The sequence below is a fragment of the Tamandua tetradactyla genome, chromosome 9 (genome assembly GCF_023851605.1).
Source record: "Tamandua tetradactyla isolate mTamTet1 chromosome 9, mTamTet1.pri, whole genome shotgun sequence".
Lineage (NCBI taxonomy): Eukaryota > Metazoa > Chordata > Mammalia > Pilosa > Myrmecophagidae > Tamandua > Tamandua tetradactyla.
This window is the reverse complement of record NC_135335.1, coordinates 222,891-250,119: the sequence shown is the minus strand read 5'-3', so window position 1 is coordinate 250,119 and position 27,229 is coordinate 222,891. Positions and strand designations below refer to the sequence as shown.

Genomic DNA, 27,229 nt, shown 5'->3' with positions numbered 1-27,229 from the left:
TGTATTACTTATGTGCTTTCTCTTTCATTTAGTCTCTTTTTTTCTCCTCTGTGTGCCACTACCTATTCTGCTTTCACGAACCACTTCTGTCTTCATTCTTTGCCATTTCACTCTGCCTTCTTTAACTCTGCCTTCTGTGTTCCCATCTGGTTTTCAACAATAGCTATTCTTATTTTCTGAAACTGCTAAAACGGTGCTTATGCCTGTAAAACATTTCATTGTCTCTCCCAATTCTTTCCCAAGTGCTGCAGATTTTATTTCCTTTGTTTTCTCGCTGATTTTTAAAGTCTCCTCCCACGTCACCTCTGGCCTCCACCCTCCCCAGTCTGCCCTGGCCAAGTTGTCTTCACCTGATGCCGCCTCTTCTGATTTGTCTTCTCTGACCCATCATGACAACTGCACCCGCAGCCGAACGTGCCGTCTTCCGGCCTGGCCTGCTTTGCTCGCTGGTGCTCACCGCCAGCTGCTTTATGGGGTGCATTCCTGTGTCCCCTGTCTGCCTCCCAGCCCTCCCCACAAGCACATCAACCCTCCAAGGGCAGGAGCCTGATGCCCAGCCTTGGACAGTGCTGGTCACGGTGGGTGTGCAGTAAGAACTTGTTAGGATGGATTGTAAGTTATGGGGTGTGGAATTTTGTGGGACATTTTCTTGTTTCCTGAGGTAAGTCTTTTTCAGACGTGGGCGCTCCATTTGCCTCTGGCTTGCATTCCTTCTCTCCCTTTCTCACTCTTTCTTTTTGGTTGTATGAATGAAGCCCAGGGCTGATTCTTTTGCTGCTGAAATGCCTGTGGGTTTCATTCCCTCTGAACTCCATCTTTATGAAAGAGCTGGGCATCCAGGAACAGGGGACAGGCTTGTGCAGAAACCCGCACGCCACAGGCATGTGGCTGAAGGCCCTTCCCTCCACTGGACTATCTCCGGAACCTGCGCAGGGCTCCCTCATCGACCCCACCTTGCAGCCCCCGTGTCCATGCTGTGGGGGCCCTAAGAGGCCAATGGGCACCAGCCTCGGGATGGCTGTTTGGACCACTGGGCAGGCGTGCCTCTAACCCACAGTATGGTGAGGAAGTGCACAGCAAACTGTCCACGTCCTGCTCCCTGCCTGTGAAGATGTCACCTGCAGGTGGCCTGGACGTGGAGGTGGGCCAGGGTTACCTGGGTGGGCCTGATGTAACCACCTGCAGTCCACAGGAAGGAGGGGTTCAAAGAAGGAGACGCAATGATGGAAGCACAGGGACAGAGGGGAAACCCACGCTGCTGGTTTTGAAGATAGAGGAGGTGCCATGAGCCAAGAGACAGTGCCACAGCTCTGCCAACACCTTCCCTCAAAGACACCTAACCTCCAGAACTGGGGAGAGTGCACAGGTGTTGTTTTGAGCTGCTAACTTTGGGGTGATTTGCTACAACAGCCACAAGCAATTCATAGAGCGGCCAGCGCCAGGCAGCTCTGCAGCTCAGGACCCTGCCGAGATGGGCTGAGACCTTCGATGGCCAAGAGGGAGCAAGGGCAGCTGGCTCAGCTCACCCAGCCTGGTTCAAGACTCCCCCAAGTGCCCTTATGACTCTAAACTTCCAGAAATGTAAAAAAACAAAAACAAAAACAAAAACAGCAAGAACAAAACAAGTGCACCCCCCTTATGGTTTAAAGCAGCTGGAGTCAGGTTTTCTGTCCTGGTGTAAGGCTAGCTGATGTCCAGCCCTGGCCACAGGGCACACACCCTGCCCGAGAGCCGTGGGGCCATCCACCCTGCAGGATGGATGAGGCGCTGCACCGGGTTCCATCACAGAGGAATACATGTGGACATGGCCCTTGTCCTCGCTTGCAGGGCTCCACAGTCTCAGCAAGGCAAGGACAATGCTAGAACCGCTCCTGGGTAACTCCACAGTGGGGAGGGGGTCACCGTGGCACCCGGCAGGGCCCAGGCAGGGCGCAAAGGGGCTGCGAGCAGCAGGAGGGAACAAGCTGGGCTACCCAGGGGAGGAGGGCCTCCAGAGACAACCAGGCGCACAGGACTATTCTGAACTAAAAAAAATATTTCATTTCATTCTGAATAAAAAATGGAACAGACAGAACTCTTGGAAATCCTGAAAACAATGTCGCTACAGCAAAATTTCACAGAAATCGTCACCCAGTGTGGGGACCAGGGCCAGCCCAGGCCTTCCGGGAAGACGGCCCTGGGGAGGCCCCCTGCCCCGCTCCGACCAGCCCCCCAGGAGCCCGGGCAGCAGGGAGGGGCCAGCACAGCCCTCTTCAAGGTCCGTGGGTCCGGGAACCCTTTCGGGCCCGCGTGTCCCACATCCCGCGCTTGGAGTGGTAGTGATGGTAGAAGTTACGCAGGCGGAGCCGCTCCACTTCCAGCCCTGCCTGCAGGACCCTGAGGGGCAGGGAGGGGTGTCAAGGGTGTCTCTGGAGCTGCAGGATCCGGGGGAGATGGGGTGGGAGGGGCAGAGTCCCAGGGGCCTGGACATCCCCCTCCCCCCTGGAGGAGGTCGCTCGGGGTCTCCTCAGCCCCAGGAGTGAGCCAGGGGGCAGGCACCTGTCCAGCAGCTCCCAGTCCTCGCCCCCCCACTGGTCCCGGAACTCCTCGGTGTTCATGCCCCCAACGCGGTCAAAATCCGACTTGTAGATTCCGAAGAGGCCGAAGCCGTTCACCTCCCAGTAGCCTGGGGTGGGTGGGTGGATGGCCCTCTGGACACCAGCCTTGCAAGGCCCCCTCCCCTAAGGGCCTACTAGAGCCGGGGCGGGGCTGGGGCCGGGGTCTGGAGCAGGTTCCATCAGCCCCGGCTCTCACAGGGTGCCTTGTGGCTGGTGACCCCAACACAGACACCCGCAGTGGTGGGTGCTGGAAGGGCTCTTCAGGGGTCTGTTGTCACCCTGGGAGGGGCCTGGGGATCTGGGCGTCACGGGTGAGACTGGTGAGGAGGGACCGCAAGGGCTGGGCGCTACCCTGGTGATTGGTGGGGTCCCCACAGGTGTCACAGCCTTACCATGGGGGTCCCCCGGGGAGCTCCCGCAGCGCAGGCGCATGACCACCGGCGCAAAGGCCAGCCTGCCCTCCACGCAGTGCTTGCGGACGCTGTCCAGGATGTTGGGGGGGAAGTGGATGTGCAGGTCGCAGAGGAAGACGATGCTGCTGGCCGCCTGAGGACCGCGGCGGTCTGAGCCCCCCGCCCTTCGCCGCGGGCCCCCCCACGCGCCCCGGCCCTGCCCCGCACCTCCACAGCGTCCACGCCCGCCTGCAGCCCCGCTGAGCGCTCGAAATTCCCGGTGCGCCTTAGGTATTGGTATCTGAGGAGACAGGCACAAGCACCCACCTTGGGTGCGGGGCGGAGAGCTGAGCACTGGGGACGGGGCGGGGGCAGGGGCGGGGTGGGGTGGGGCCTCGGAGGACACCGCGTTACCCCGGCAGCCGCGCCGCGCGCAGGGCCCGCTCCACGTCCATGTCCTCGCTGTCGAAATCCACCAGGACGACGCTGAAGTGCGAGTCTCCGGTGTGCGCGTGCAGCGCGGCCATGTCCGCCAGGAACTGCACCACCCAGCGCGCCTGGTTCTTCACTAGAGAAGGTCGGGACCTCTGAGCGCGGCCCCCAAGTTTCCCCACGCAGGGCCTCACCCTGCCCTTCCTGCCCCGCCGCGGGTCCTCGACGGCCGCGCACCTGGCACGATGAAGTGCACCATCACGTCCTGGCGCCAGGCCAGGCGCAGTGGCCTGCAGAGCTCGGGGCGGCCGTCCGGGCGCGTGGAGGCGGCGGGCGCAGGATCTGGGCTCCCTTCGGCTGCATCCCCCGCACGGGCCCCCGGCAGCCGCAGGAAGACGTACTCGGCCAGACGCCGGCGGCCGCCCCCGCGCTCCTGCAGCTCCAACTCCAGCAGGAAGCGGCTCCCGCGCGCCGAGTCACGGCGCTTCTCCACGTTCACGATGCGAAGGAGCGCGAAGCGCCTGCGGGGCAGGGCCTGTCACCCAGGGGGCAGCCCTGCAACCAGGCCACGCACGCAGCAGAGTATGGGGAGTGCGGCTGCTCTGCCCCCCACCCCCGCCCAGGAGTGCAGAGGCCAGAGCAGGGGTAGGGTGATTGCGCTGCCGCCCCCACCCCAAACTCAGGCCCGCCCTCTCCTCCCCATGGGTCTCCTCGCCCCCTCCGCACTGGCCCGCTCACGGGCAGGCGCCTCCTTTGCTCAGAGCTCCAGGAGCGCTCTGCTGCCTACAGTGCCAGGGGCGCTCCCTTATGTGCCATTCTAGAACCTTCTGTAGCCAGGTCTCGACCTTGTGCGCAGCCCTCCCCCCCGGGGGCGCACACCGAGGTTAGCAGACCCCTCCCCAGGGCAAAGCCATCATCTATCTCCTTCCTTTCTCCTCGGGGTGTCCCGTGGATGGGGTACAGGGCCCCAGCCCTCTCCAGGTCCCATCTCCTCAGGCTGCCCCTTCCAGACCACACTTGGTGCCTGGATGGCCAGTCCCGTGTGGCCGCAAGCTGCAGCTGCCCCGAGCCGCTTCAGACTCCTTCCCCCAAGGCTTCCCTGCATCTGGGCTTGGCTTTGCCCCCCTCCACCCTGCCGGCAAGCAGAGGTTCCTCCTCCTCCTCCTGGGAAGACCGGGCCTGCCTTGTCCTTTTTTCTGCCTTGGCCACTCCGCCCCCTCGGCCCCAGGAGTCCACCTGTGGGATCTGGGAAGTGGGCAGTCCCCTCCCGGCAACCTTGCCCTCCCCAAGATGGGTAGGACCTCACTCTGATGCTTTCTCTCCACCGGTGGGGCTGCTTGGGATAAGTGGGGGTCCCAGCCATGGCCACCCCCACTGGGTAGGCCCCCCTGTACCCAAGCAGGGGTTGAACCCCACTTGGGACACTCAGAGCCAAGGACAGGGTCTCCCACTCAGTTACCTGGATTCGGCCCCCACCCCACACAACCCCCTCGAGTAAGGCTACTGGCAGTCCCTGTCCTGCAGGTCATCTGCTCCAAGGCAGAGCATGCCTCACCTCGGACCCCTGCTACTGCTCGCAAGGGAGTGAGGCCCTGACCAGCAGCAGCTGAGCAGGAGGCGGGCAGGGGCGCTGAGTCTGGCCCTCGAGAGACCCCAGGTGGGGTCCGCGGTCAGGGGCTGACCCTGGAGGCTCGGCACCTTCCCTTGGTCCAGGTCTCCGTGGTAGATGTGGGGCTAGGCTCTGCTGACGCGTCCCCAGCAGCGAAGAGCCCCCGAGGGGAAAGGAGGGGCTTGGAGGGTGACACCCCCGCCCCGTCCCACTGGCACCCCGTTGGGCCCCAGGGCAGGGTTGGGGTCTCGCCTACCCGCCATGGCGGGCGTTGAGCCGCTCCATGTACTGCGCCACCACATCCACCGCCTCGGCCTCGGGCAGCTGCAGGTTCCCCGACACGTTGCAGCGCAGGTCGTTCCAGTCGGAGCGCAGCAGCTCGAAGTCCACGGCGCCCACGCTGAACGTGCGCTGCCAGTCGATGGCGTCCTCCCGCCAGCGGCCATGGCGCGCGCCCGGGCCGGCCTCCGCCTCCTCCTCCTCCTCCTCCTCCTCCCCCTCCTCCTCCTCCTCTTCCTCGCCCTCCGGGGGCGGCGGCGGGGGCCCCGACACCTGGGACAAGCTCAGGAAGGAGGTCACTGGCCGCGCCTCCCATGAGGAGTTCGTGTCTGCGGTGGGCGCGGCGAGTCCTGGCATGCGTGCCCGGCCCTCCCGGGCCCTCGGGGTGGCCTGCGCCCGGGCCGGGGGGCGCGAGGGGGCGTCTGCGCGCCGCTGCCCGGCCTGGGGGCCACCGGTCCTGTGGCGGTGGGGCTGGGGCGGGCGTGGGGGTGCGCGCAGCTGCACCCTAGGCCGAGGCCTGGGGCGGAAGAAGATGCGGGGGAAGGGCGGCCAGTGCGGGCCGCGGACATCCAGCCGTGCCGGGGTCCGGCGGGGTGTGCGCGGGCCCGGCCGCACCCGCGTCACGTACACCTTCGGGGGCGGGGCTCCGCGGCCAGCCCAGCTCAGGGCCCGCGAGCGCCGGGGCTGCCGGTTGTCCCCGGGCCCAGGCAGGGTTCCGGCCGCGGCTGGCGTGGGCTCAGGCGTGGCCGGGGAGGGGGCCGGGCGCCGGCTCTGCAGCGGGGCAGCCTCGGTCGACTCCAGACGGTCGAGTAGGTCTGCCGCGTCCTCATCATCCAGGAAGTCTGCGGGGAGCTCGCGTGAGTCCGCGTGGGGGGCCGGGGCCGGGCCGGGGGAGGGGCCGCGCTCACCATCTGCGCGGAGGAAGAGGAAGGCTCGCCGCTGCAGCTCCGCATCTTCCTCGCCGTCGCCCTCGTCCATCTTCATGTATTTATAGAAGCCAAACCTGGGTACGGGCCGCCGCCGCATCAGAGGCCACGGCCCAGCCGCCCCGCTGCAGCCCCCGCGCCAGCCCCGGTCCCACCTTTCCAGGTACAACGGTGACTCCCGGTAGAAGCACTTGTTTTCCGTCTCCATGTGCGTAAGGCGTGTGTAGTCGTTGGGGTAGACGAAGGACAGGTAGACCTGGAGGCACACCGGGGCTTAGGCGGGCCTCCCGGGCTCTCGGGGGAGGCGGTGGGGGCTGCTGGCGGCCCCGGGGTCTGGGGGGGACACTCACAAACTGCAGCCCCTGGTATCGTGCGATCGGGAAGTCCTTGACCACGTAGGTGGGGGCGTAGGCGCAGGGCTCCAGCACGCCCTCCAGGCTCGACGGCTCCAGCCGAGGAGCTGCAGGGGAGGCGGCTCAGTGGGCGCCTGCAGCCAGCCCAGCCAGCCCGGCCCCTCCCGCTCGTCGCCCGGCTCACTGAGGAAGAACGTGTCCCGGGGGTCCGGCCGCAGCATATCGGCATGCGGCTCCTCCGGAAACAGACGCCCCCCTACGTGGCTGGCAGGAGACTGGGGCACGTGGGCTACATGGTCCATCTTCAGGGCAGACTCGTCTGCAGGCCAAGGGGTATTGGGAGATCCCGGAGTGGCCACGCATCCCTCGTGAAGACGCCACCGCAAAGAGACCCACAGTGAAGCCCCCCACTGCCTTGCCCCCAGAGTCCAGTCGCACCTGTATAGAGTGAGATGTGCGCTGTGCCGATGACGTCGAACTTCTGACTGGGCAGGAACGCTCGCCACTGGGGGCCAGAGGCTGGTGAGGGCCTGGGGCAGGGGAGGTGGGTCCACCCCGGGGGATGGGTGAGCAGGGCCTAGCGGGAGACCCTCAGGATGCAGGAAGGTCAGCAGATGGATGTGAGAGGGGCCCTGCAGCCTGGGGAGGAGGTTGGCACCCCCATGCTATTTCCTGGGTTTTCCTTGCAGGGTCCATCCCAGTGCCTACCCCTGCATCCCGGACCCTCCCCCCCACCCAAGTGTTTGCGGGAGGTGGACAGGAGGCACTCGTGGGGGTGGGGGAGGCTGGAAAGCTGGGGGAAGTGGTGGGGACGGAGAGGAAGCAGGTCCCTGGGAGAGCCTCCAGGGTGCGGCCACACTCACGCCCACTTCCACGTGGTCAGAGCCCTGGTCATCCTGCTTGTGCAGCAGCTCAAAGTAGTACCTCCGGGAGGCCATGAGCCTGGGGGCGTGAGGAGTCAGGGGAGACGTAGTCCCCAGTGACCAGGGACGGGCAGGCAGGCTCCAGGGACCACAGGTCCCACGGCCGGAGGACAGTTCGGCCAGGCTGGTTCTCATGCCGTGGCCGTGTCAGGGTGTGCAGAGTGAGAGGCCGCCAGGCCCTCCTCGCACAGGCAAACACACGTGTGCACACACACGCACCTGCATAGGCACTCACCGCCTCGGCCGGAGGACAGTTCGGCCAGGCTGGTTCTCGTGCCGTGGCCGTGTCAGGGTGTGCAGAGTGAGAGGCCGCCAGGCCCTCCTCGCACAGGCAAACACACGTGTGCACACACACGCACCCGCATAGGCACTCACCGCCTCGGCCTGGACACCTGGGAGCTGAACTTGGTGAACTCTCCAGGGGCCGTCCACTCTGAGCCGGTCTGGGGGGTGATGCAAAAGGGGGCGGTGGGGGCCCACCCTCTCCTGGGAGCCACGGGCCCACCCGGGCCCCAGGTCTGAGAAGCTGGAGGGGACAGGGTCGGCGGCTGCAGGAGCCCAGGGCAGAGGGCATAGCCCAGTGAGAGACGGTGTGCGGAGGGTACCTTGCCCACGAAGGCCACGAGCTGGGCCCCTGCCGGGCGCTCATCGGGGCTAAGCCAGAACTCAGAGTTGTCGTCCGAAGCCACAGAAAACTGGACGTCTCCTAGGCCACAGGACAGGGCTCAGGGGCGGAGGTGGGGTGGGGGGGCGCTTGGCGACCTCCCCTCCCCCATGCACCCCCAGCCCCGCACCGTCTCTTGCTGGGTGGATGAAGCCGAAAATCCGAAGTCCGTAATTCTTCCACTTGGGGGACACGGCCAGCTTCTTCACAGTGGTGCGGATCTGAGGGGTCAGAGACCTTCTAGCTTCGAGACCCCCACTTGGCCCTGCCCACCACCCTCCCACCTCCCGCACACTCACGTGCGGGAACAGGGGAAAGTGCAGGTTCCTCCGCAGGTGGCCCACAGCCCCGCCACACCAGTCCTCGAACACGTGCAGGTTCACCTGCCCCTTGTACTGGTGGGGGACAGGGGCCTCACCGTCTGCACAGCCCCCAGTGCCCCCTCCCCAACCAGGTGCACAGCCCCCAGCCCTTCTCCTCTCCATCCAGGTGCACAGCCCCCCAGTGCCCCCTCCCCATCCAGGTGCACAGCCCCCAGCCCTTCTCCTCTCCATCCAGGTGCACAGCCCCCCCAGCCCCTCTCCTCCCCATCCAGGTGCACAGCCCCTAGCGCCCCCTCCCCATCCAGGTGCACAGCCCCCAGCCCTTCTCCTCCCCATCCAGGTGCACAGCCCCCAGCCCTTCTCCTCCCCATCCAGGTGCACAGCCCCTAGCGCCCCCTCCCCATCCAGGTGCACAGCCCCCAGCCCTTCTCCTCCCCATCCAGGTGCACAGCCCCTAGCGCCCCCTCCCCATCCAGGTACACAGCCCCCAGCCCTTCTCCTCTCCATCCAGGTGCACAGCCCCCCCAGCCCCTCTCCTCCCCATCCAGGTGCACAGCCCCCCAGCCCTTCTCCTCTCCATCCAAGTGCACAGCCCCCCCTAGCCCTTCTCCTACCCATCCAGGTGCACAGCCCCCCAGCCCCTCTCCTCTCCATCCAGGTGCACAGCCCCTAGCGCCCCCTCTCCATCCAGGTGCACAGCCCCCCAGCCCCTCTCCTCTCCATCCAGGTGCACAGCCCCCCAGCCCCCTCAGCCCTTCTCCTCCCCATCCCAGGTGCATAGCCCCCTCAGCCCCTCCCGTCCCCATCCCAGGGCGAGCAAACTCTACCTCCTCCCGCCAGGGTGGGGTCTGATGGGTGAGGTTCAGGGGGGGTGGCTTCCCAGCACCCCCAGGAAACAGTGAGTTTGGGTCCCGGCCTTCAGCCTGCAGGAGAAAGATTCCCAGGGTCAGAGCTGAGAGAGGCAGGGGCCAGGCAACCCCCCCCCCCCACCTACAGGCGCAGGGCAGGGTGAGGTCCTACAAATACACTCCAAGAGCCAGGCACTCCTGCCACCCGCACCACACACCTGCCTTACACCCAGACACAATGTGACACACACCGTTTACACACTAGACACAGAACAGCACACACCCAGCCACACGTACTCAGGCGCCTCCCAAGGCAGGGAGCTAGCTCCCCGCAGCCGCACCAGCACACATGCGCCCTGGGGCACACACCCTTCCACAGGTGAGGGCCATTTGGCACATGCGTGGGGGGCCCTTCATGAACAAGGCATGGCTGTGAGCACAGGCGTGTTCCCTCCCACAGACGCACGAGCTCGCCCCACTCACCACTTGCTCCTCCTCACGGCTCTCACTCGAGTCCTCAGACCTCTGCGTGGACAGCGCGGCCCGGACACCCCGGCCATCGGTCACGCCCGCCAGCTTAGCACCGTCTGCAAGGGTACGTGGGGTGGGGATGGGGTCTTGACTCCTCCTAGGCACAAGCCCTCTGCGAGGCAACTTGGGGGCAGGGGTCCTGTTCCCACGTGCCAGAGGCAGGCCGGCTGGCGGTGCAACCCGGAGGCCTCTCCCCGGCTCTCCCACCTGCGACCCAGGCCCTGGCTCCAGCGAGCAGGTACGGAGAGCCCCACACCAGGCCCTGCTAGTAGGGGAGACGTTAGGTGCACACACGGCAGCGTGCACACTCCGTATGCAAGCACACAGGAGTGAGCATGCTAGTGCACCCGTTGGTGTGCTGGGGACTGACCCATGGGCCCAGCCCAATCGGTGTGAGCCCGTCTGCAAATGGGGCCTTTGAAAACATCCCTGCTCAGTGAGGTCCACCCGGAACAAGGGGGCCTGACCTGGGTGGCTGAAGCCCTTCTGAGCAAAGGGAATTGCCCGCAGAGGGAAGCCCTGGAGCTGCCAGAAGCTGGGTCAGCAGAACCCAGGAGAGAAAGGGGACCCCGCCATGCTCCCTCCATCCACCAGAGGCACCCTGAAGACGGCGGGCAGCCCCGAGAGGCCCTGGCCAGGGGGCCAGCCTTCCAGCCCCGTGCGCCAAGTGGGGAGCCCTCCCCTGGACGGCATTTGCATTAGCAGCTGGGAAACTAACAGTGTGCATGCTGGTGCGTGTGTGCACATGCTGGTGTGTGTGTGCGCATATGATTGTGTGTATGTTTTCAAGTACTACTGGATATGCTAGTGTACATGTACGTGTTAGTGTACATGGTGTAAATAGCAGTGTATATACTAGTGCATATATGTGCACACACTAGTGTGTGTGTGTACCACAGGCTAGTGTACATTTTAATGTGTTGTACATGATAGTGTGCTTTCCAATGCTACTGTATATGCTAGTGCATATGTGCACACAGTAGCATACATGTGTGCACGCATACACCCATCTAGCCGCTCCTGCTGGATGGCTCCTCCTCCAGAAAAGCCCTCCAGGACTGCCCTAGCAGCTGCTTCTTTCTTCCCTGTTCCTTTGGCACTTTCCTCATGTCTACCTTAGTGGAACTGAGAGCTACCCACTGGTGCAGGGCTTATTGTCAGGCTGCTGGGTTTCCAACCCCGCTTTACCCCTCACTAGCCTCTCTGACACTTCAACAGAACCTGGAGGTGGCAACCACCCAGCAATGCAGCCCTGAGGCCAGGGCCTGGGTCCCAGCAACCCCGGAGAGAGACCATCCCGCTCAGGAGGCCCTGGTTGGGTGTGCCTGCGGACATCTGCCTGGCCCCCACACCAGGAACCCTTCAGCTGGGGGCGACCCCTTCCGCCTCCTTCTCCAGTCCCTCCCCTTGACCCTTCCTTTCTAGGCTGAGAACCCAGATGACCCCCGCCATTCCCTGGTGGTTCCCCCGCCCCTGCCCCAACCTGACCGTCCAAAGGGACCCTTCACCTTAACCCCCAGGGACTCCCACCCAGGAGTCCCCTTGTTCCGGGGCCAGTTCTGGCCCTCTGCATCTGTGCCACCTCCCATGAAGCTCAGTCCAGACCTTGGGGTCAGAATCCTGTACCGAGAGGGGCCATGCACAACCGGCTCCAGGCCCCTTGGCGGGGAGGGCCGGGCTGCCCAGCCTGGGTTCTGCCTGGAGTGACCGTCAGCTGCTCCTTGCACCAGGGTTTCCCCCATCAGACCCTCTGTCCAGCCCAATTCCCACAGCCTGGCCCTGACTCCCACCACAAAGCCCAGGGCTTCCCCAACACCCCCTCCCTCGGGGACCTCAGGGACCTGGGAAGGAGCGCCCCCCATGCAAGGCTGCCACCCAGGTAGAAGTGAGGACGGTGCTGACTTGGCTGCTCAGCCTCTCTCAGGCCCTGCCCTGCAGAGGCTGTGCAGCTGGGTGCCGGAGGGGCTTCGGCCTGGCTCAGTGTGTGGCTGAGACCCACCCCTCCCCAGGAGCCACCACACTGAAGTTTGTTTCTAGGAATACATGGCTGTACCCCACCAGGAGGGTGGGGACTGCTCAGAAGGGGGGGGGGGTTCCTGCACCTTGCCCCCTCCACCCCAGTGCCCCAGACTCAGAAAGTCAGGCTGGGGAGGGCAGTGCTGCTTGGAAAGCCACATACAGCTGAGGGTGCCAGTTTTGTTCTGTCACTAGGTCATATTTTGAGGTCCTGTGCTCTTTTCTCACAGCTGGGGCAGAGGGGTGGGTCCCTCAGGTGGCCCAAGACACCCACGTGCCCACTTCCAGGTCAGGTCTGTGGTGGCCTGTGGGTTAGGGGCTGGCTGCCTCCCTGACCCTTCCTATCCCGGCTTCTGGGGCTCCAGAACACTTTCCTAAGTGCTGGTGCCAAAAGTCCTGGCCAAGGCCAACTCTAGGCCCTTAGCTAAGCTGCAGGAGCTTCCCCGGACTGACCTGGGTCAGCCTCATGGCTGCTCCCCAACTCCCCAGGCAGAGATGACCCCAGGCTCGGGGCTCCCCAGGTTGTACCCGGGTCACCAGACCTGCCAACCCAACATATGGGCATCCCAGCCCCTGACCACAGGTTTCCTAGAGCTCCTCCTCCAGGTAGCTTTCTAACCGCATCGGTCAGCATCCCCACTTCGCCCCGGGTCGGGAGCCTGGACCCCTGGGCAGGGAGCAGACGGGCAAATTGAGGCCCTGCTATGCAGGCAAGGGGTGGAGGCCCCAGGCCTGGTCGCTTGGAATCTTGATGGGTCCCTAGCCACAGGCGGGCCGGGGTGGGCGACCTCTAGGAGGGCTGCCGGCTACCAGCCCCAGGCACCCGGAGCGCGCCCAGGAGGGTCGCGCACGTCACGGACTGACGTCATCCGGTGTCCAGGCCAGGCCTAACCGCGCCCCCAGCCCCCATGTCGCCGCTCTGGGAAGGGCCTGCGGGGTCTCCCGGCGGGTGGGCGCTGTGGAGACCCGGCGCCGTGGGGGGCCCCCCGCCCGCCGCGGCGCGCCCCCGCCCCGTACCTCGCCCGTATCCCAGGCGCTGGCGCAGCGCGCGGCCCTGGCGCACCAGGCTCAGGTGCACGTACGTGAGCCACGCGGCGCAGGTGAGCAGCAGCAGCAGCAGCAGCAGCTTGATCTGTTTGCGGAGCTTCTTCACCGGGCACCACGGCATCGCGGCCCCCGGCCCGGCCCGGGCTGCGCTCAGCCGCGCCGCTGCGGCCCCGATCCCGCCCCGCCGCGCTCAGCGCCCGGGGCCCCGCATGGCCCTTTGTCCACCGCCCGCGGCCACGGACTGCGGCCGCGACCCCCAGGATGCTCTAGGCTGCGGCCCGGGATGGGCGGCGGGAGCAGGCTGGTCGCGGCGCCCCCGGCCTGGCGCCCCCGGCCCGCGCGGCCGTCCCCGCCCCACGTTCCTTGGGGGCCCGCGGCGGGACCGAGCAGCCTGGGCGCTGCGGCGCTGCCCACCGTGAACCGGGCCGGGCCGGCGTGCGGGGCCAATCGGGGCCCGGCCAGTCCGCTGACAGCCAATCCGCGGCGGGTGGGGCGGGGCGGAGGCGCGCGGGTGTGCTCGCCCTCGTCTCCACGCGGCGCGCGCGCTTCCACCTGGACGCGCGGGGCCGGGGGTCGGCGGGGCGCGCGCGGGGCTCCTCCCGGCCCCGGCCGCTCTGGAGCAGGGACCGCGCGGCGGAAGCCGAGGCCGGGAGTCGGGGAAGGCTGGCCTAGAACCAGCGGGTCCGCTCCGCTCCCGACCCCTCGGAGGCGTCCCCGAGCGCGCCTGGTCCTTGCTTCCCCACCCGAGAGTGGGGGCACGCACGCACTGGCGCCGTGGGGACCCCGGAGGAATCCTCTGGCCCCGTGGCCCTCCTTCCACGGGCCCCGTAGCCGCCCTCCGCGGGAAGGTCACTCGTCCTCACACCTCCCCTTTGTTCTTCTGATGCCCCGGCGGCTGTGGGGGAGGCGGAGTCGGTGGTGGCGTCCCCGCACTCGTCCTCTCCTGTGGCTGGCATGGGGCTGGGCACTGCAGGTGGAGTGGGAAGCACGCCGTGGGCTGAGGTCTGGGGTCGAGGGTCTCCTGGGGCAGAAGCCGTCGGCGCCGGCGGGGAGGCGGGGGACGCACGGGAGTTGACTGCGTCTGTCTCCTTTTTAAAAGAAGAGGCCTGAGGTCCCCAGGACCGGAGCAGGTGCCCCCTCGTCCGCCTCAGGTAGGACCTCTGTTCTGGGCCCGAAGGAGGGGCTCACAGCAAGATCGAGGTGCAGTTCCAGCCTGTGTCCCCAGGGCCCGGGACACCAAATCCAACATGCTGGCGCCCGAGCGACTGCTCCTGCCGCGTGCAGACCAGGTGCGCCCGCTCCCCCTTCCTCTCCTTGACTTGCTATTTCTTTAGTTTTCGCTCCCATTTCTGCATTCAGGCTAGCGCCTGCGCGGCTGCCACGTGCCCGGCCCGCGGGACGGGGCACCCTCAGAGGAGACTCTCCTCGTCCCCTGCCTTGAGGAATGGCCCCGAGGGCGCGGGGTGGGGGTGGGGGTGGGGGCTCGTGGAGCACAGGGCTTCCCTGGGGCCACCCTGGTCTTGGAGTCCAGGCTGGAAACGAGACGCTGTGGGGCTCGGCCACGATGTGGGGGAAACTGGAGGGGCAGGATGGGGGGATGAGGACAAGGGGATGAAGAGTGCGGTGGTGTTCGGGTGCTGGAAAGGCTGGTGGAGGCCGGCTGAGGAGGGTCTTGAAAGCCTGTGGTTTTGCTGAGTGAGGCCGGGACACTGCATGTCTCAGCCTGGGAGGGCAGGGCTGTACCTGGCTGCCATGGGGAGGTGGTCGCAGAGGGGGAGGGGGAGAAGTCAGGACGGGCAGATGGGGTGTGTGAGGTGCTCCCCCACCTCCGGCTTGGGCAGCGGGGCCCATGGAGCGGCGGGCGCGGGTATGTGTGCAGGTGAAGGCTCTGCCGCGGCAGGCGGGATGCAGGGCCCAGGTCACAGGCAGCCTGAGGCCCCACCTCACCTCAGGTGTCAGATGCCAGCTCACAATGGCTCAAGCCAGAGGGAACTCACGACTGCATGGAGCTGGCAGCCAGAGGGAGCTGGCTGACCTCCGCAGGGTGCAGGCAGCACCTAGTGACCCCTCCAGTGCTTTCCTGTCCTCCTGTGCCCTCATGGGGCAGCAAAGAGTCCCAAAACCATACTGGAATGTCCAAACAGAAGTGAACTGAGATGGCCCACCTGAGTCTCCTGCCCAACTCTGGGAGGGACCCAACTCCAGGTCCCCATCCCAGACGTCCAGCCCCCTAAACCTGGCTCCTCCTCTCACAAGCTGCTGCCCAGCAGTCCCCCACCCAGCTCAGAGGGCCAGTCACACCCAGTCCGCCCCCCTGGCCCTGCCGCCGGCATCTGCCTCTTCCTCCCATCAGCACAGGTGGCAGGGCCTTATTATTATTATTATTATTATTATTATTATTATTATTATTATTATTTTTGCTTTTTAAAACGTGTATGTATTTTTAGTTGTAGTAAAATATGTGCATAGCATAAAAGTCATTTAAACCATTTAAGTGGACAATTATTTGATATTAAGTACATCGACAATACTGTGTGACTTTTGCCACTATTTCTAGACCATTTTCATCCTCCTGAAACAAAACATATTCATTTAGCAATAATTCCCCATTCCCCTCACCTCTCATAACCGTTATTCTACTTTCTGTTTCTAAGGATTACTTATTCTAAGTATTTCGTATAAGAGAAATCATACAACATTTGTCCTTTTGTGTCTGGCTCATTCCACTCCACACCACGTCTTCAGGGTTCACCCATGCTGTCGCAGGTGTCAGGACCTCAATTCCTCTCCACACCTGAGTGGTCCTCCATTGTGTGTTTATGCCACACATCTTGGTCTATGGCACTTCAGTTGCTTCCATCTCTGGGCAGTTGTGAATAATGCCCTGTGAGCATCTGCGTCGATGTATCTGTTCAAGTTCCATTTCTTTTGGCTCTATGCCTAGAAGGGGATTGCTGGGTCATATGGTAATTCTATCCTCAACATTCAGAGAAACTGCCAAATTGTCTTCTACAGAAGCTGAACCATTTTATATTCCTACCATCAGTGAATGAGTGTCCTGTTTTGTTTCATCTTCTCCAACACTTGTAATTTTCCATTCAAAACATAGTAGCTATCCCATGTTTGTAAAATAGTATCTTATTGTGGTTTTCATATGCATTTCCCCAATAACTTATGATGTTGAGCATCTTTTTATATGCTTTTTGGCCATTTGTTTTCTTCCATGGAGAAATGTCTATTCAAGTTTTTTACCCATTTAAAAAAATTTATTTTATTTATTAAACATACCAACATTCTTAACATATGTTCATTCCATTTTACATATATAATCAATAACTCTACAATATCATCACATAGTTGCATTTTCATCATCATGATCATTTCTTGGAACATTTGCATCAATTCAGAAAAAGACATAAAAAGAAAACAGAAAAAAATATCATACATACCATACCCCTTACCTCACCTTTCATTAATCACTAGCATTTCAATCTATTAAATTTATTTAACATTTGTTCCCCCTATTATTTTTTATTTTTAATCCATATGTTTTGCTCATCTGTCCATAAGGTAGATAAAATCAGACACAAGGTTTTCAAATCACACAGTCACATTGTGAAAGCTGTATCATTTTACAATCATTTTCAAGAAACATGGCTACTGGAACACAGCTCTACATTTCAGGCACTTCCCTCCAGCCTCTCCATTACATCTTGACTAACAGGGTGGTATCTATATAATGCGTAAGAATAACCTCCAGGATAACCTCTCGACTCTGTTTGGAATCTCTCAGCCCTTGACACTTTGTCTCATTTCAGTCTTCCCCTTTTTGGTTGAGAAGGTTTTCTCAGTCCCTTGATACTGAGTCTCAGCTCATTCTAGGATTTCTGTCCCACGTTGCCAGGAAGGTCCACACCCCTGGGAGTCATGCCCCATGAGAGAGGGGGAGGGCAGTGAGTTTGCTTGTTGTGTTGTTTTTGCCCATTTTAAAGTGGTGTTGTCATTTCGTTGTTGTGTTGAAGGATTTCTTTATATATTCTGGATAGTAAACCCTTGTTGGATATATGGTTTCCAAATATTTTCTCCCGTTGTGTACGTTGTCATTTTACTTTCATGAGAACGTCCTATGATGTGCAAAAGTTTTAAATTTTGATAGGTCCTATTTGTTGTCTGTGCTTATGCTTTGGGTGTGAAGTTGAAGAAACCATTGCCTAACACGAGGTCCTGAAGATGCTCCCCATACCTTTTCTTCTAGGTGTTTGATAGTCCTGGCTCCTATATTTGGGTCTTTGATCCATTTTGAACTGACTTGTGTGCAGTGTGAGGAAGGGCCCACCTTCTTTCTTTTACAAATGAAGATCCAGTTTTCCCAGCACCATTAGTGGGCGAGACTGTTCTTTCCCAACTGAGTGGTTTTTGCTCCCTTGTCAAAAGGGATTTGGCCAGTACTTCTGGGAAGATGTGGAGCCGAGTGAAGTGAATTCGGAGTGGAGTAAGTACACCCTTGTTCTGTGAAACAAGATGGGGTAGGGGCAGAGAATGGCTGAGACCAGGGCTAAGTTATCAAACTGGGTCTCTAGGCAGATATATATATATATTTTTATTTTGGCATGGACAGGGTTTGAGAATTGAACCTGGGTCTCCGGCTTGGCAGGAGAGAATTCTTGCTACTGAGCCACTGTTGTGGTGCCCTATATATATATATATATATATATATATTTTATTGTAAAAACTTAACGTACAAGCATGCAAACATTCTTGACATACAAACATCTATACATGGTATACAATCAATGGCTCATAATCTCATCACATTGTTCCCCCTATTATTTGTTTATCTTTTATCCATATTTTTTACCCATCTGTCCATGCTGTAAATAAAAGGGGCATTAGACACAAGGTTTTCACAATCACACAGTCGCATTGTGAAAGCTATATCATTATACAATCATCTTCAAGAAACATGGCTACTGGAACACAGCTCTACATTTTCAGGCAGTTCCCTCCAGTCTCTCCATTACATCTTGAATAACAAGGTGATATCTACTTAATGCATAAGAATAACCTCCAGGATAACCTCTCAGCTCTGTTTGAAATCTCTCAGCCATTGACACTTTATTTTGTCTCATTTCTCTCTTCCCCTTTTCAGTCGAGAAGATTTTCTCAATCTCCTGGGGCTGAGTCCCAGCTCATCCTAGGATTTCTGTCCCACATCGCCAGGAAGGTCCACACCCCTGGGAGTCATGTCCCACGTAGACAGGGGGAGGGTGGTGAGTTTGGTTGTTGTGTTGGCTGAGAGAGAGAGACCACATCTGAGCAACAGAAGAGGTTCTCTGGGGGTGACTCTTAGGCCTAATTTTAAGTAGGCTCAGCCTATCTTTGCAGGAATAAGTCTCATGGGGGCGAACTGCAAGGTCGAGGGCTTGGCCTATTGATTTGGTTGCTCCCACCGTCCAGGCAGGTTGGGGAGGAGAGCGGGAGGGATGGGCAGGGCCAGTGGGTCGGGTGGCCGAGATCCCCGCCGAGGTGGGTGCGGTGGAGGGAACTGGCCGTCCCTCGTTGCAGCCTGCCCAAGGGCTGGGGAGACCGAGGTTGTCAGTGTCTGGGGCGAGCCGGGAGGCCTGGCTGTCCACTGCGGGGCTGCTCGGGGGGCAGGGAGCATGCCCTGGCGGCTGTGGGAATGGCCGGCCGGAAGACCCACCAGTGCTTGCAGACCCACCAGTGCTGTGCGGACCCACCAGTGCTTGCAGACCCACCAGTGCTGTGCGGACCCACCAGTGCTTGCAGACCCACCAGTGCTTGCAGACCCACCAGTGCTTACACACCCACCAGTGCTTGCAGACCCACCAGTGCTGTGTGGACCCACCAGTGCTTGCGGACCCACCAGTGCTGTGCGGACCCACCAGTGCTTGCAGACCCACCAGTGCTGTGCGGACCCACCAGTGCTGTGCGGACCCACCAGTGCTTGCAGACCCACCAGTGCTGTGCGGACCTAGCAGTGCTTGCAGACCCACCAGTGCTGTGCGGACCTAGCAGTGCTTGCAGACCCACCAGTGCTGTGCGGACTGCTCCCTGCGCTCTGGGGCTCCGCAGTCCCGGAGGGGCGGGGCTGAGGGCTAAGGACCTCCCGGCCGCCACTTGCTGGCGAGAAGGGGGAGGTGCAGGTGGCTGCTCCGGATTGGGGGGCCTGAGGGCGGAGGGGACTCAGGGTCGCCACCTGCTGGCAGGACCTGGTAAGTGCAGGCTGGCTAACTCCCTATCTGCCTAGGTTATTTTTAAACTAAATTTTATTTTTTTTCTTAATCTTTTCTCTTCCCCCTTATAAAATATATTCTTTCTATATATATTTATTATTAGTGTAATTGATTTGTAATTATTTTCTATTTTATTTTTATAGTTTATATTTTTATTTATTATTTTCTATTTCTCATTTCATATGTTGTTTTTATTACTTTATTTCTTTTATTTTTATTATTATTATTTTTTCCTATATTTATCTCCCATTGGTGGGCACCAGTCTGGGTTCACTCCCAATACATCTTGGAGTGTCTCCTTTTGACTCCAGGGCCTACTACAGTTAAGGTGCATTTTCATATTTTTATTATATTCTTATTTTACTTCATTATTATTATTTTGTTTGCTTGTTTGTTTTGGGGTACACAGGCTGGGAGGGAGCCCTCAGTCTCCTGCATGGTGGGTGGGCATTCTGCCACTGAAGTACTGTGCATCCCAGCCTCACTTCTAACAGACACTCAAGTTGAACTCTACACCCTACGTGAGAGCCACACCTTGACCCGGCAGGGAATCACTGATAAACCAAGTGCAAAAGGAAACTTCAGTGAAAACTAAGTAAGTACAAAACTTTAGAAGAGTGAAGAAAAACAACCTGTAAAATAAATATATCAACCTAATCAAATGCCCCAAACACAAGAAAACATAACCCATCTATATGCTGTTTATAAGAGACTCATGTTAGACTCAAGCACACCGTTCAATTGAAAGTCACAAGACAAGAGAAAGTCACAAAGCACATGAAGACCCAAGCAGAAATGACCCAGGCAAACAACCAAATCAAAATCCCAGAGGGGACACCGCATATGGAACAACTACTCAAGGATATTTAAAAAGAAATAAAGGATATGAGGACAACGCTCCAAGAGCATAAAGACGATTTCAGAAAGTTAAATAGAAAAATGGCAGGTCTCACAGAAATGATAGATAGACTAGACCAAATTAGAAATATACTAGAGACACAGGATAGCAGATTAGAAGAAGCAGAAGGAAGAATAAGGGAGCTAGAACACAGAACAATTGAACTAGAGAGCACAAAAGAACAAATGGCAAGAAAGAAGGGAAAATGCAACTGAATCTTAGAGAAATGATAGACAACAAGAGGCTCACAAACATACGAATCATTGATGTCCCAGAAGGAGAAGAGAAGAGTAAAGGTCTGGGAAAGTTAGCTGAAGATAGAATGGGGGGAAATTTCCCAACCTTTATAAAAGACATAAATACACAAATCAAAGAGTCCCAATGAACCCCGAAAAGAATAGATTCAAAGAGGCCAACTCCAAGACACATACTAATCAAACTGTCAGGCGTTGAAGAGATACTGAAAGTCCTTGTGGTAGTGAGATTCGGGTGTCAACTTGGCTAGTGAAGGTGCCTTCTTCTAATGCTGTGGACATGAGCCAATGGTACGTTAACCTCATCTGTTGCTCATGACATCTGCAGTCGGCTAGGAGGCGTGCCCGCTGCAATGAATGATGTTTGATTTAATTGGCTGGTGCTTAAATGAGAGAGTTCAACGTAGCACAGCCCAAGCAGCTCTGCATACCTCATCTCAGCACTCACAGCTCAGCCCAGGCCTTTGGAGATGCAGAAAGGAATCGCCCTGGGGAAAGTTGTTGGAACCCAGAGGCCTGGAGAGAAGGCCAGCAGAGATCACCCTGTGCCTTCCCACGTAAGAAAGAACCTCAATTGAAAGTTAGCTTCCTTTCCTCTGAAGACCTATACGTTAACTAAATAAATCCCCTTTTATTGAAAGCTAATCCATGTCTGGTGTGTTCAGTCCCAGCAGCTAGCAAACAAGAACAGTCCTGAAAGCAGCATGAGAAAAGTGATCTACTACATAAGGGAAAACACACAAAGCTGACTATGGACTACTCAATAGGCAGCATGGAATAATCTATTAATATATTAATCTATTAATATATAATAGTGGTGTAATCTATTTAAGATCCTGAACAAGAAAGACTAACAGCCGAGAATTCTTTAACTAGTCAAGTTATCCTTCAAAATTGAAGGAGAGATTGAAGTCTTCAAAGACGAAGACTGAGAAGACTAGTCAACAAGACTAGTAGTATTTAGTATTTCTAGTCCTACAAGAAATACTAAAGGGAGCCCTGTCAGCTGAAAGAGAAAAAAAAATAAAAAAAGACAGGAGAGGGAGGTCTGGAGGAAGGGACAGAATTGAAGAATATGAGTGATAGTAATATAAAAGATAAAAAGAGAGAGAAGAAAAAGAATAGATAGATCTGACAAATAAAAACTAAAGGACAAGATGGTAGAGTCAAGAACCACTTTTACAGTAGTTACTTTGAACATTAATGGCCTAAACTCACCAATTTAGAGACACAGACTGGAAGAATGGATTAAAAAACATAACCCATCTATATGCTGTTTATAAGAGACTCATGTTAGACTCAAGCACACTGTTCAATTGAAAGTAAAAGGATGGAAAAAGTTCTTCTATGCAACCTGTAATGAAAAGAAATCAGGAGTAGCTATACTAATATCGGACAAAATAGAGTTTTTAAATAAAAAGACATCAAATGAGGCAAAGAAGGACACTACATATTAACAAAAGGGACAATTCACCGAGAAGAAATAACAATCGTAAATGTGTAGGCTCCCAATCAAGGGGCTCCAAAGTATATGAAGCCGACATTGGAAAAACTGAAGGGAGCTATAGACATATCAACAGTAATGATGGGAGACTTAAAACATAGATTTTATATGTTTTAAGTCTCCCACCATAGATAGAACAACCACACAGAGGATCCACAAGGAATCAGAGAACCTATATGATGGGGTAAATGAATTAGACCTGATAGATATATAGAGATCATTACACCCCAAAACACCAGCGTATGCATTCTTTTGTAGTGCATATGGAACGTTCTCCAGAATAGACTATATGCTGGGACACAAACTGAGTCTCCGTAAATTTAATACGGTTGAAATTATCCAAAGCATGTTCAAAGTAACTACTGTAAAAGTGGTTCTTGACTCTGCCATCTTCTCCTTTAGTTTTTATTTGTCAGGTCTATCTATTCTTTTCCTTCTCTCTCTTTTTTCTCAAAGCACGGTCTCCGATCACAATGGAATAAAGCTGGAAATTAATAATCACCAAAGGACCAGAGATTTCACAAATACATGGAGATTAAACAACACAAATAATCACCGGGTAAAGGAAAAAAATTGCTAGAGAAATTGATAAATACCTGGAGACAAATGATATATAGATGCAAAAATTCTTGACAAATCTGAGACCAGTTGGGGTTTTTACCAGGAATGCAGGGGTGGTTCAACACAAGAAAAGCAATCAACGTAATCCAGCACATTAACAAATTGAAAAGGAAAAATCACACAATCATATCGATTGCTGCTGAAAATGCATTTGGCTATTTCCATCATCCTTTCCTGATAAAAACACTTCAAAAGTTAGGAATTGAAGGAAATATTCTCAACATCATAAAGGGCATATGTGAAAAACCCATAGCCAGCATCAAACTTAACAGTGATAAACTGAAAGCTTTTCCCCCATGATCTGAAACAAGACAAAGATGCCCTCTGTCATCACTCTTATTCAACATTGCACTAGAAGTCCTGGCTGTAGCAATTAGACAGGAGAAAGTAATAAAAGGCATCCAAATAGGAAAGGAAGAAGTAAAACTTTTGTTATTTGCAGATGACATGATCCTATACTTAAGATAACCCTGAGATGACTCCCAGGGGTGTGGACCTTCCTGGTAAAGTGGGACAGAGATCCTGGAATGAGCTGAGACTCAGCATCAAGGGATTGAGAAAAACCCTAGAATGAGCTGAGAATTAACATCAAGGGATTGAGAGAAACTTCTCGACCAAAAGGGGGAAGTTTACTTATGAGACAAAGTGTCAATGGCTGAGAGATTCCAAACAGAGTCGAGAGGTTATCCTGGAGGTTATTCTTATGCATTAAGTAGATATCACCTTGTTGTTCAAGATGTAGTGGAGAGGCTGGAGGGAATTGCCTGAAAATGTAGAGCTGTGTTCCAGTAGCCATGTTTCTTGATGATGATTGAACAATGATATAGCTTTCACAATGAGACTCTGTGATTGTGAGAACCTTGTGTCTGATGCTCCTTTTATCTACCATATCAACAGAAGAGTAGAACATATGGAATAAAAATAAATAATAGGGAGAACAAATGTTAAAATAAATTTAGTTTGAAATGCTAGTGATAAATGAAAGCGAGGGGTAAGGGGTATGGTATGTATAGTCTTTTTTTTCTGTTATTGTTTTATTTCTTTTTCTGTTGTCTTTTTATTTCTTTTTCTAAATCAATGCAAATGTTCTAAGAAATGATGAATATGCAACTATGTGATGATATTGAGAATTGCTGATTGTATATGTAGAATGAAATGATTTGTTAATATTTTTGTTTGTTTGTTGTTAATCTTCTTTAATTAGTAAAAAAAAATTCGATAAAAAAAAGATAACCCTGAGAAATCTACGGCAAAAATAGTTGGCCTAATCAACAAATTCAGCACTGAAAGGTACTTAAAAGGAGAACAATGTTAGGCTGTGTATATGGCAGCAGAATTTTTAAAAAGCGGTGCATATATATGATGGAGTGTTATGCAGCAGGAGGGTGAAATCACAAGACAACGTGGGTGAGCCTTGAGGACAAAATGCTGAGTGAAATAAGCCAGACACAGAAGGACAGATACTGTATGATCTCACTATAATGACTCTGGTACATGTAACCTCGGAGGTTTCACTGTAGAATACAGCAGACCTAGAGGCACACAGAGGCTAGAGACGGGGAAAGGCTACCCAAAGAGGTTGCTCTAAATGCAAGGAAATGGATAGAATTGATGATGGCTAATTAGGGGGTTTGTAAGTAACGCTGCCGTAATGAAGGTGAATATGACCAAAAGGGAGTGCACAGTGCCACGTATCCCAATTATTAAATTTATGATTACGTATGAGTTCTCACATGAATTATTTCAGTGGTTCACTAGTGAACAAGTGGTAGAGGGAAATGGGGCAGTGGGATATTGGCATGCTGTGGCCAATAGTTAACAGGCAGAGCATGGTAATGACCATAGTTTGCTAAACCCCAACCACCATCACTCCATTGTCTCCTAAAAACCTCTCTTAAAAGCACTCTATAAAGGCTTTGCCTTCCTGGAACCTATAATCCCCAGAGGGTTCTTAGGCCAGATAAATCCTGAAACTCAGAGGGAGCAGCCTCTCCAGGATTAATAGCTTATTGCACCCCCTGTTCTCGTGTGGACACCCTTCTCAACCGAGAGTGTTGGACGGGCATTCCCCAAGGGTCTCCATAGAGTGGGAGAGGAACTAACGGACAGGGAGGAGCTGTAACAGAGAAATGGGATTTAACACATGCTGCTGAATCACTATGCTAATATTTCTTGTAGCCTCCGGTGTTTTGGAGCAGTAAGAAGGGGATATGTGAGCTAGAGGATGGAGCTCACGACAAACTCTGAGATCTGTTCTGTAGCTGCTTGTCGAAGTATGCTTTGAAAATTATTGCTTTTCTCTTTCTTTGCCTTGTATACATGTTATAGTACCCAATAGAAAGTTCTAAAAAACTATAGGCAGCTATAGTAATATTAAATAAGATTCCTGAAATCGAAAAATGTTCAATAACATAGTTGATTACTATAGCAAAGTTGATATTTTTAGTAACTTTCTGATATTTTGAGAACGCACACAGTTTTGAGAGTTAGTTAAATGGTATTTAAGATAGTGTTTGACATTTAGAATTTAAGAAACTCTGATATCTGTATCTGTAGATTTTTCCTTGTTTTAATTTTAAAATGGTTTATGAAACGTATTGCAAACAGGCTTTACAATGATTATTCAGATGTTTTTTAAATATGCCTATGGATAAGTTAAGAAACCCATTTTTGGTGCTTCAGATTTTCATACATTAATTGTAAAAACATTTGTGTCTTTATATTTTCCTGAAATCAAGAACATGTTCAGTAACATACGTCACCACTATAGCAAAGTTGATATTTGTAATAACTCTTTACTTGATATTTTGGGAGCATTCAGTTTTGACCGCTGATCAAATGGTATATGTTCGTGTTTAATAGTTAGAATTTAAGAAACTCTGAATGCTGAATTTGTTGATTTTTTTCCTTGTTGCCTTAATTTTGAATTGGTTTTTGAAACTTACTGTGGAGGCACAAGATTTACAATAATTATTTGGATACTTTATTTAAATATGCCTATGGTTAAGCTAAGTAAGGTGTCTATTTTTAGGTGGTTCTAAGTGTGTTGTTCGTTTTCTTAAAAAAAAAAAATCAGTTGGCGGTAAATGTGAGAGTCGATTTCCAAACTAAATTCACTTCCATTGGCCTGTCCTTGTACCAATACCAGGCTATTTTGAGTACTGTGATTTCTATTCAGTTTTAAGACCAGGAAGTACGAGTCCCCATGCGCGGTCCTACTCCCTCAGGGTGGGCTTGTCTATCCAGGGTCTGACCCTTCCAGATGGAACTGATGATCAGCGTCTCCATTTCTGCAAAGACGGCTGGTGGAATTTTATGTGGGATTACACTGAATCTCCAAATTGCTTTGGGTAGAATTGACGTCTTAAAATACTTAGTCTTCCAATCCATGAACATAGAGTATACATCCATTTATTTATATCTTTCAATATTTTTTATTAAATTTTAAAATTATTTTTATAAAGATTTACTTATAAATTTTAAAAATTTATTGATAAATCTTTACACGCATACAGTCCACACATGGTGTGCAATAAATGGCTCACAATATCATTACATACTTGTGTATCCATCATGTCATTTTTAGAACATTTTCATCACTCCAGAAAAAGAAATAAAATGAAAAAAGAAAAAACTCATACATCCATTGCCCCTTATCCCTCCCTTTCATTGACCACTAGTATTTCAATTTACCTATTTTTTTTTACCCCTATCGCCCCTCTTATTTATTTATTTATTGTCCTTTTTTTCATCTGTCCATACCCTGGAAAAAAGGAGTATCAGACACAAGGTTTTCACAATCACACCATCACATTGTAAAAGCTGTATCATTATACATTTGTCTTCAAGAATCAAGGTTCTTGGGGTTTGCCCCTATGACTTGGGGTTAGCCCTTATGAAACATATTCCTGCAAAGGATAAGCTAAGCCTACTTAAAATTAGGCCTAAAAAAATTAGGCCTAAGAGTCACCCCTAGAGTACCTCTTTTGTGGCTCAGATGTGGCCTCTCTGTTTCTAAGCCAACACCGCAGGTGAACTCACTGCCCTCCCCCTTACATGGGACATGACTCCCAGGAGTGTGGACCTCCCTGGCACCATGGGACAGAAATCCTAGAATGAATTGGAACTCAGCATCAAGGGATTGGGAAAACCCTCTTGACCGAAAGAGGAAAGAGAGAAATGAGACAAAATAAAGTGTCAGTGGCTGAGAAATTTCAAACAGAGTCAAGAAGCTATCCTGGAGGTTATTCTCGCGCATTATATGGATATCCCTATTTTAGTTTATGGTATATTAGACTGGCTGGAGCAAAGTACCTGACACTGTAGAGCTGTGTTCCAGTAGCCATGATTCTTGAAGATGATTGTGTAATGATACAGCTTTCACAATGTGACTGTGTGATTGTGAAAATTTCGTGTCTGATGCTCCTTTTATCTACAGTATGAAAGATGAGTAAAAGATATGGATATAACTGAAGAAATAATTGGGTGAACAAAAGTTAAAATAAATTGAGTAGATTGAGATACTAGTGGTCAATGAGAAGGAGGAGTAAGGGGTGTGACATGTATGAATTTTTTCTTTTTAATTTCTTTTGTTGGAGAGATGTAAATGTTCAAAAAAATGATCATGGTGATGAATACACAACTACGTGATGATGTTGTGAGCCATTGATTGTATAGTATGTACAGAATGCCTGTATGTCAAGAATGTTTGTAGTTTGTTTGTTGTGTACGATAAAAATATTTAAAAAAAAAAAAAGA

At 54.3% G+C, this 27,229-nt stretch overlaps 1 protein-coding gene across 1 annotated transcript; it reads right to left on the bottom strand.

The window, feature by feature from the left end:
• Window positions 1-2,025: 2,025 nt before the first annotated feature.
• On the bottom strand, window positions 2,026-13,061 carry B4GALNT4 (beta-1,4-N-acetyl-galactosaminyltransferase 4). Its single transcript, XM_077115223.1, has 20 exons — window positions 12,911-13,061; window positions 9,830-9,933; window positions 9,326-9,421; window positions 8,475-8,570; window positions 8,306-8,396; window positions 8,117-8,217; window positions 7,887-7,954; window positions 7,452-7,530; window positions 7,027-7,093; window positions 6,773-6,907; window positions 6,586-6,695; window positions 6,391-6,491; window positions 6,218-6,312; window positions 5,287-6,151; window positions 3,659-3,942; window positions 3,404-3,557; window positions 3,218-3,290; window positions 2,990-3,143; window positions 2,539-2,665; window positions 2,026-2,376 (listed from the first exon to the last, which is right to left on the bottom strand). Exons 1-20 carry the CDS (start codon window positions 13,059-13,061, stop codon window positions 2,253-2,255), a joined length of 3,075 nt encoding a protein of 1,024 aa, XP_076971338.1. The 3' UTR covers window positions 2,026-2,252.
• Window positions 13,062-27,229: the final 14,168 nt, after the last annotated feature.

Bases quoted from the DNA above. Each gene is read 5' to 3' on its own strand.
- B4GALNT4 (XM_077115223.1), bottom strand. From the start codon at position 13,061: ATGCCGTGGTGCCCGGTGAAGAAGCTCCGCAAACAGATCAAGCTGCTG. The intron at 9,422-9,829 runs GTGAGTGGGGCG...TTTCTCCTGCAG, and splicing joins GCCGTGAGGAGGAGCAAGTG to GCTGAAGGCCGGGACCCAAA. The intron at 6,908-7,026 runs GTGCGACTGGAC...CTTGGCCTGCAG, and splicing joins GCACATCTCACTCTATACAG to ACGAGTCTGCCCTGAAGATG.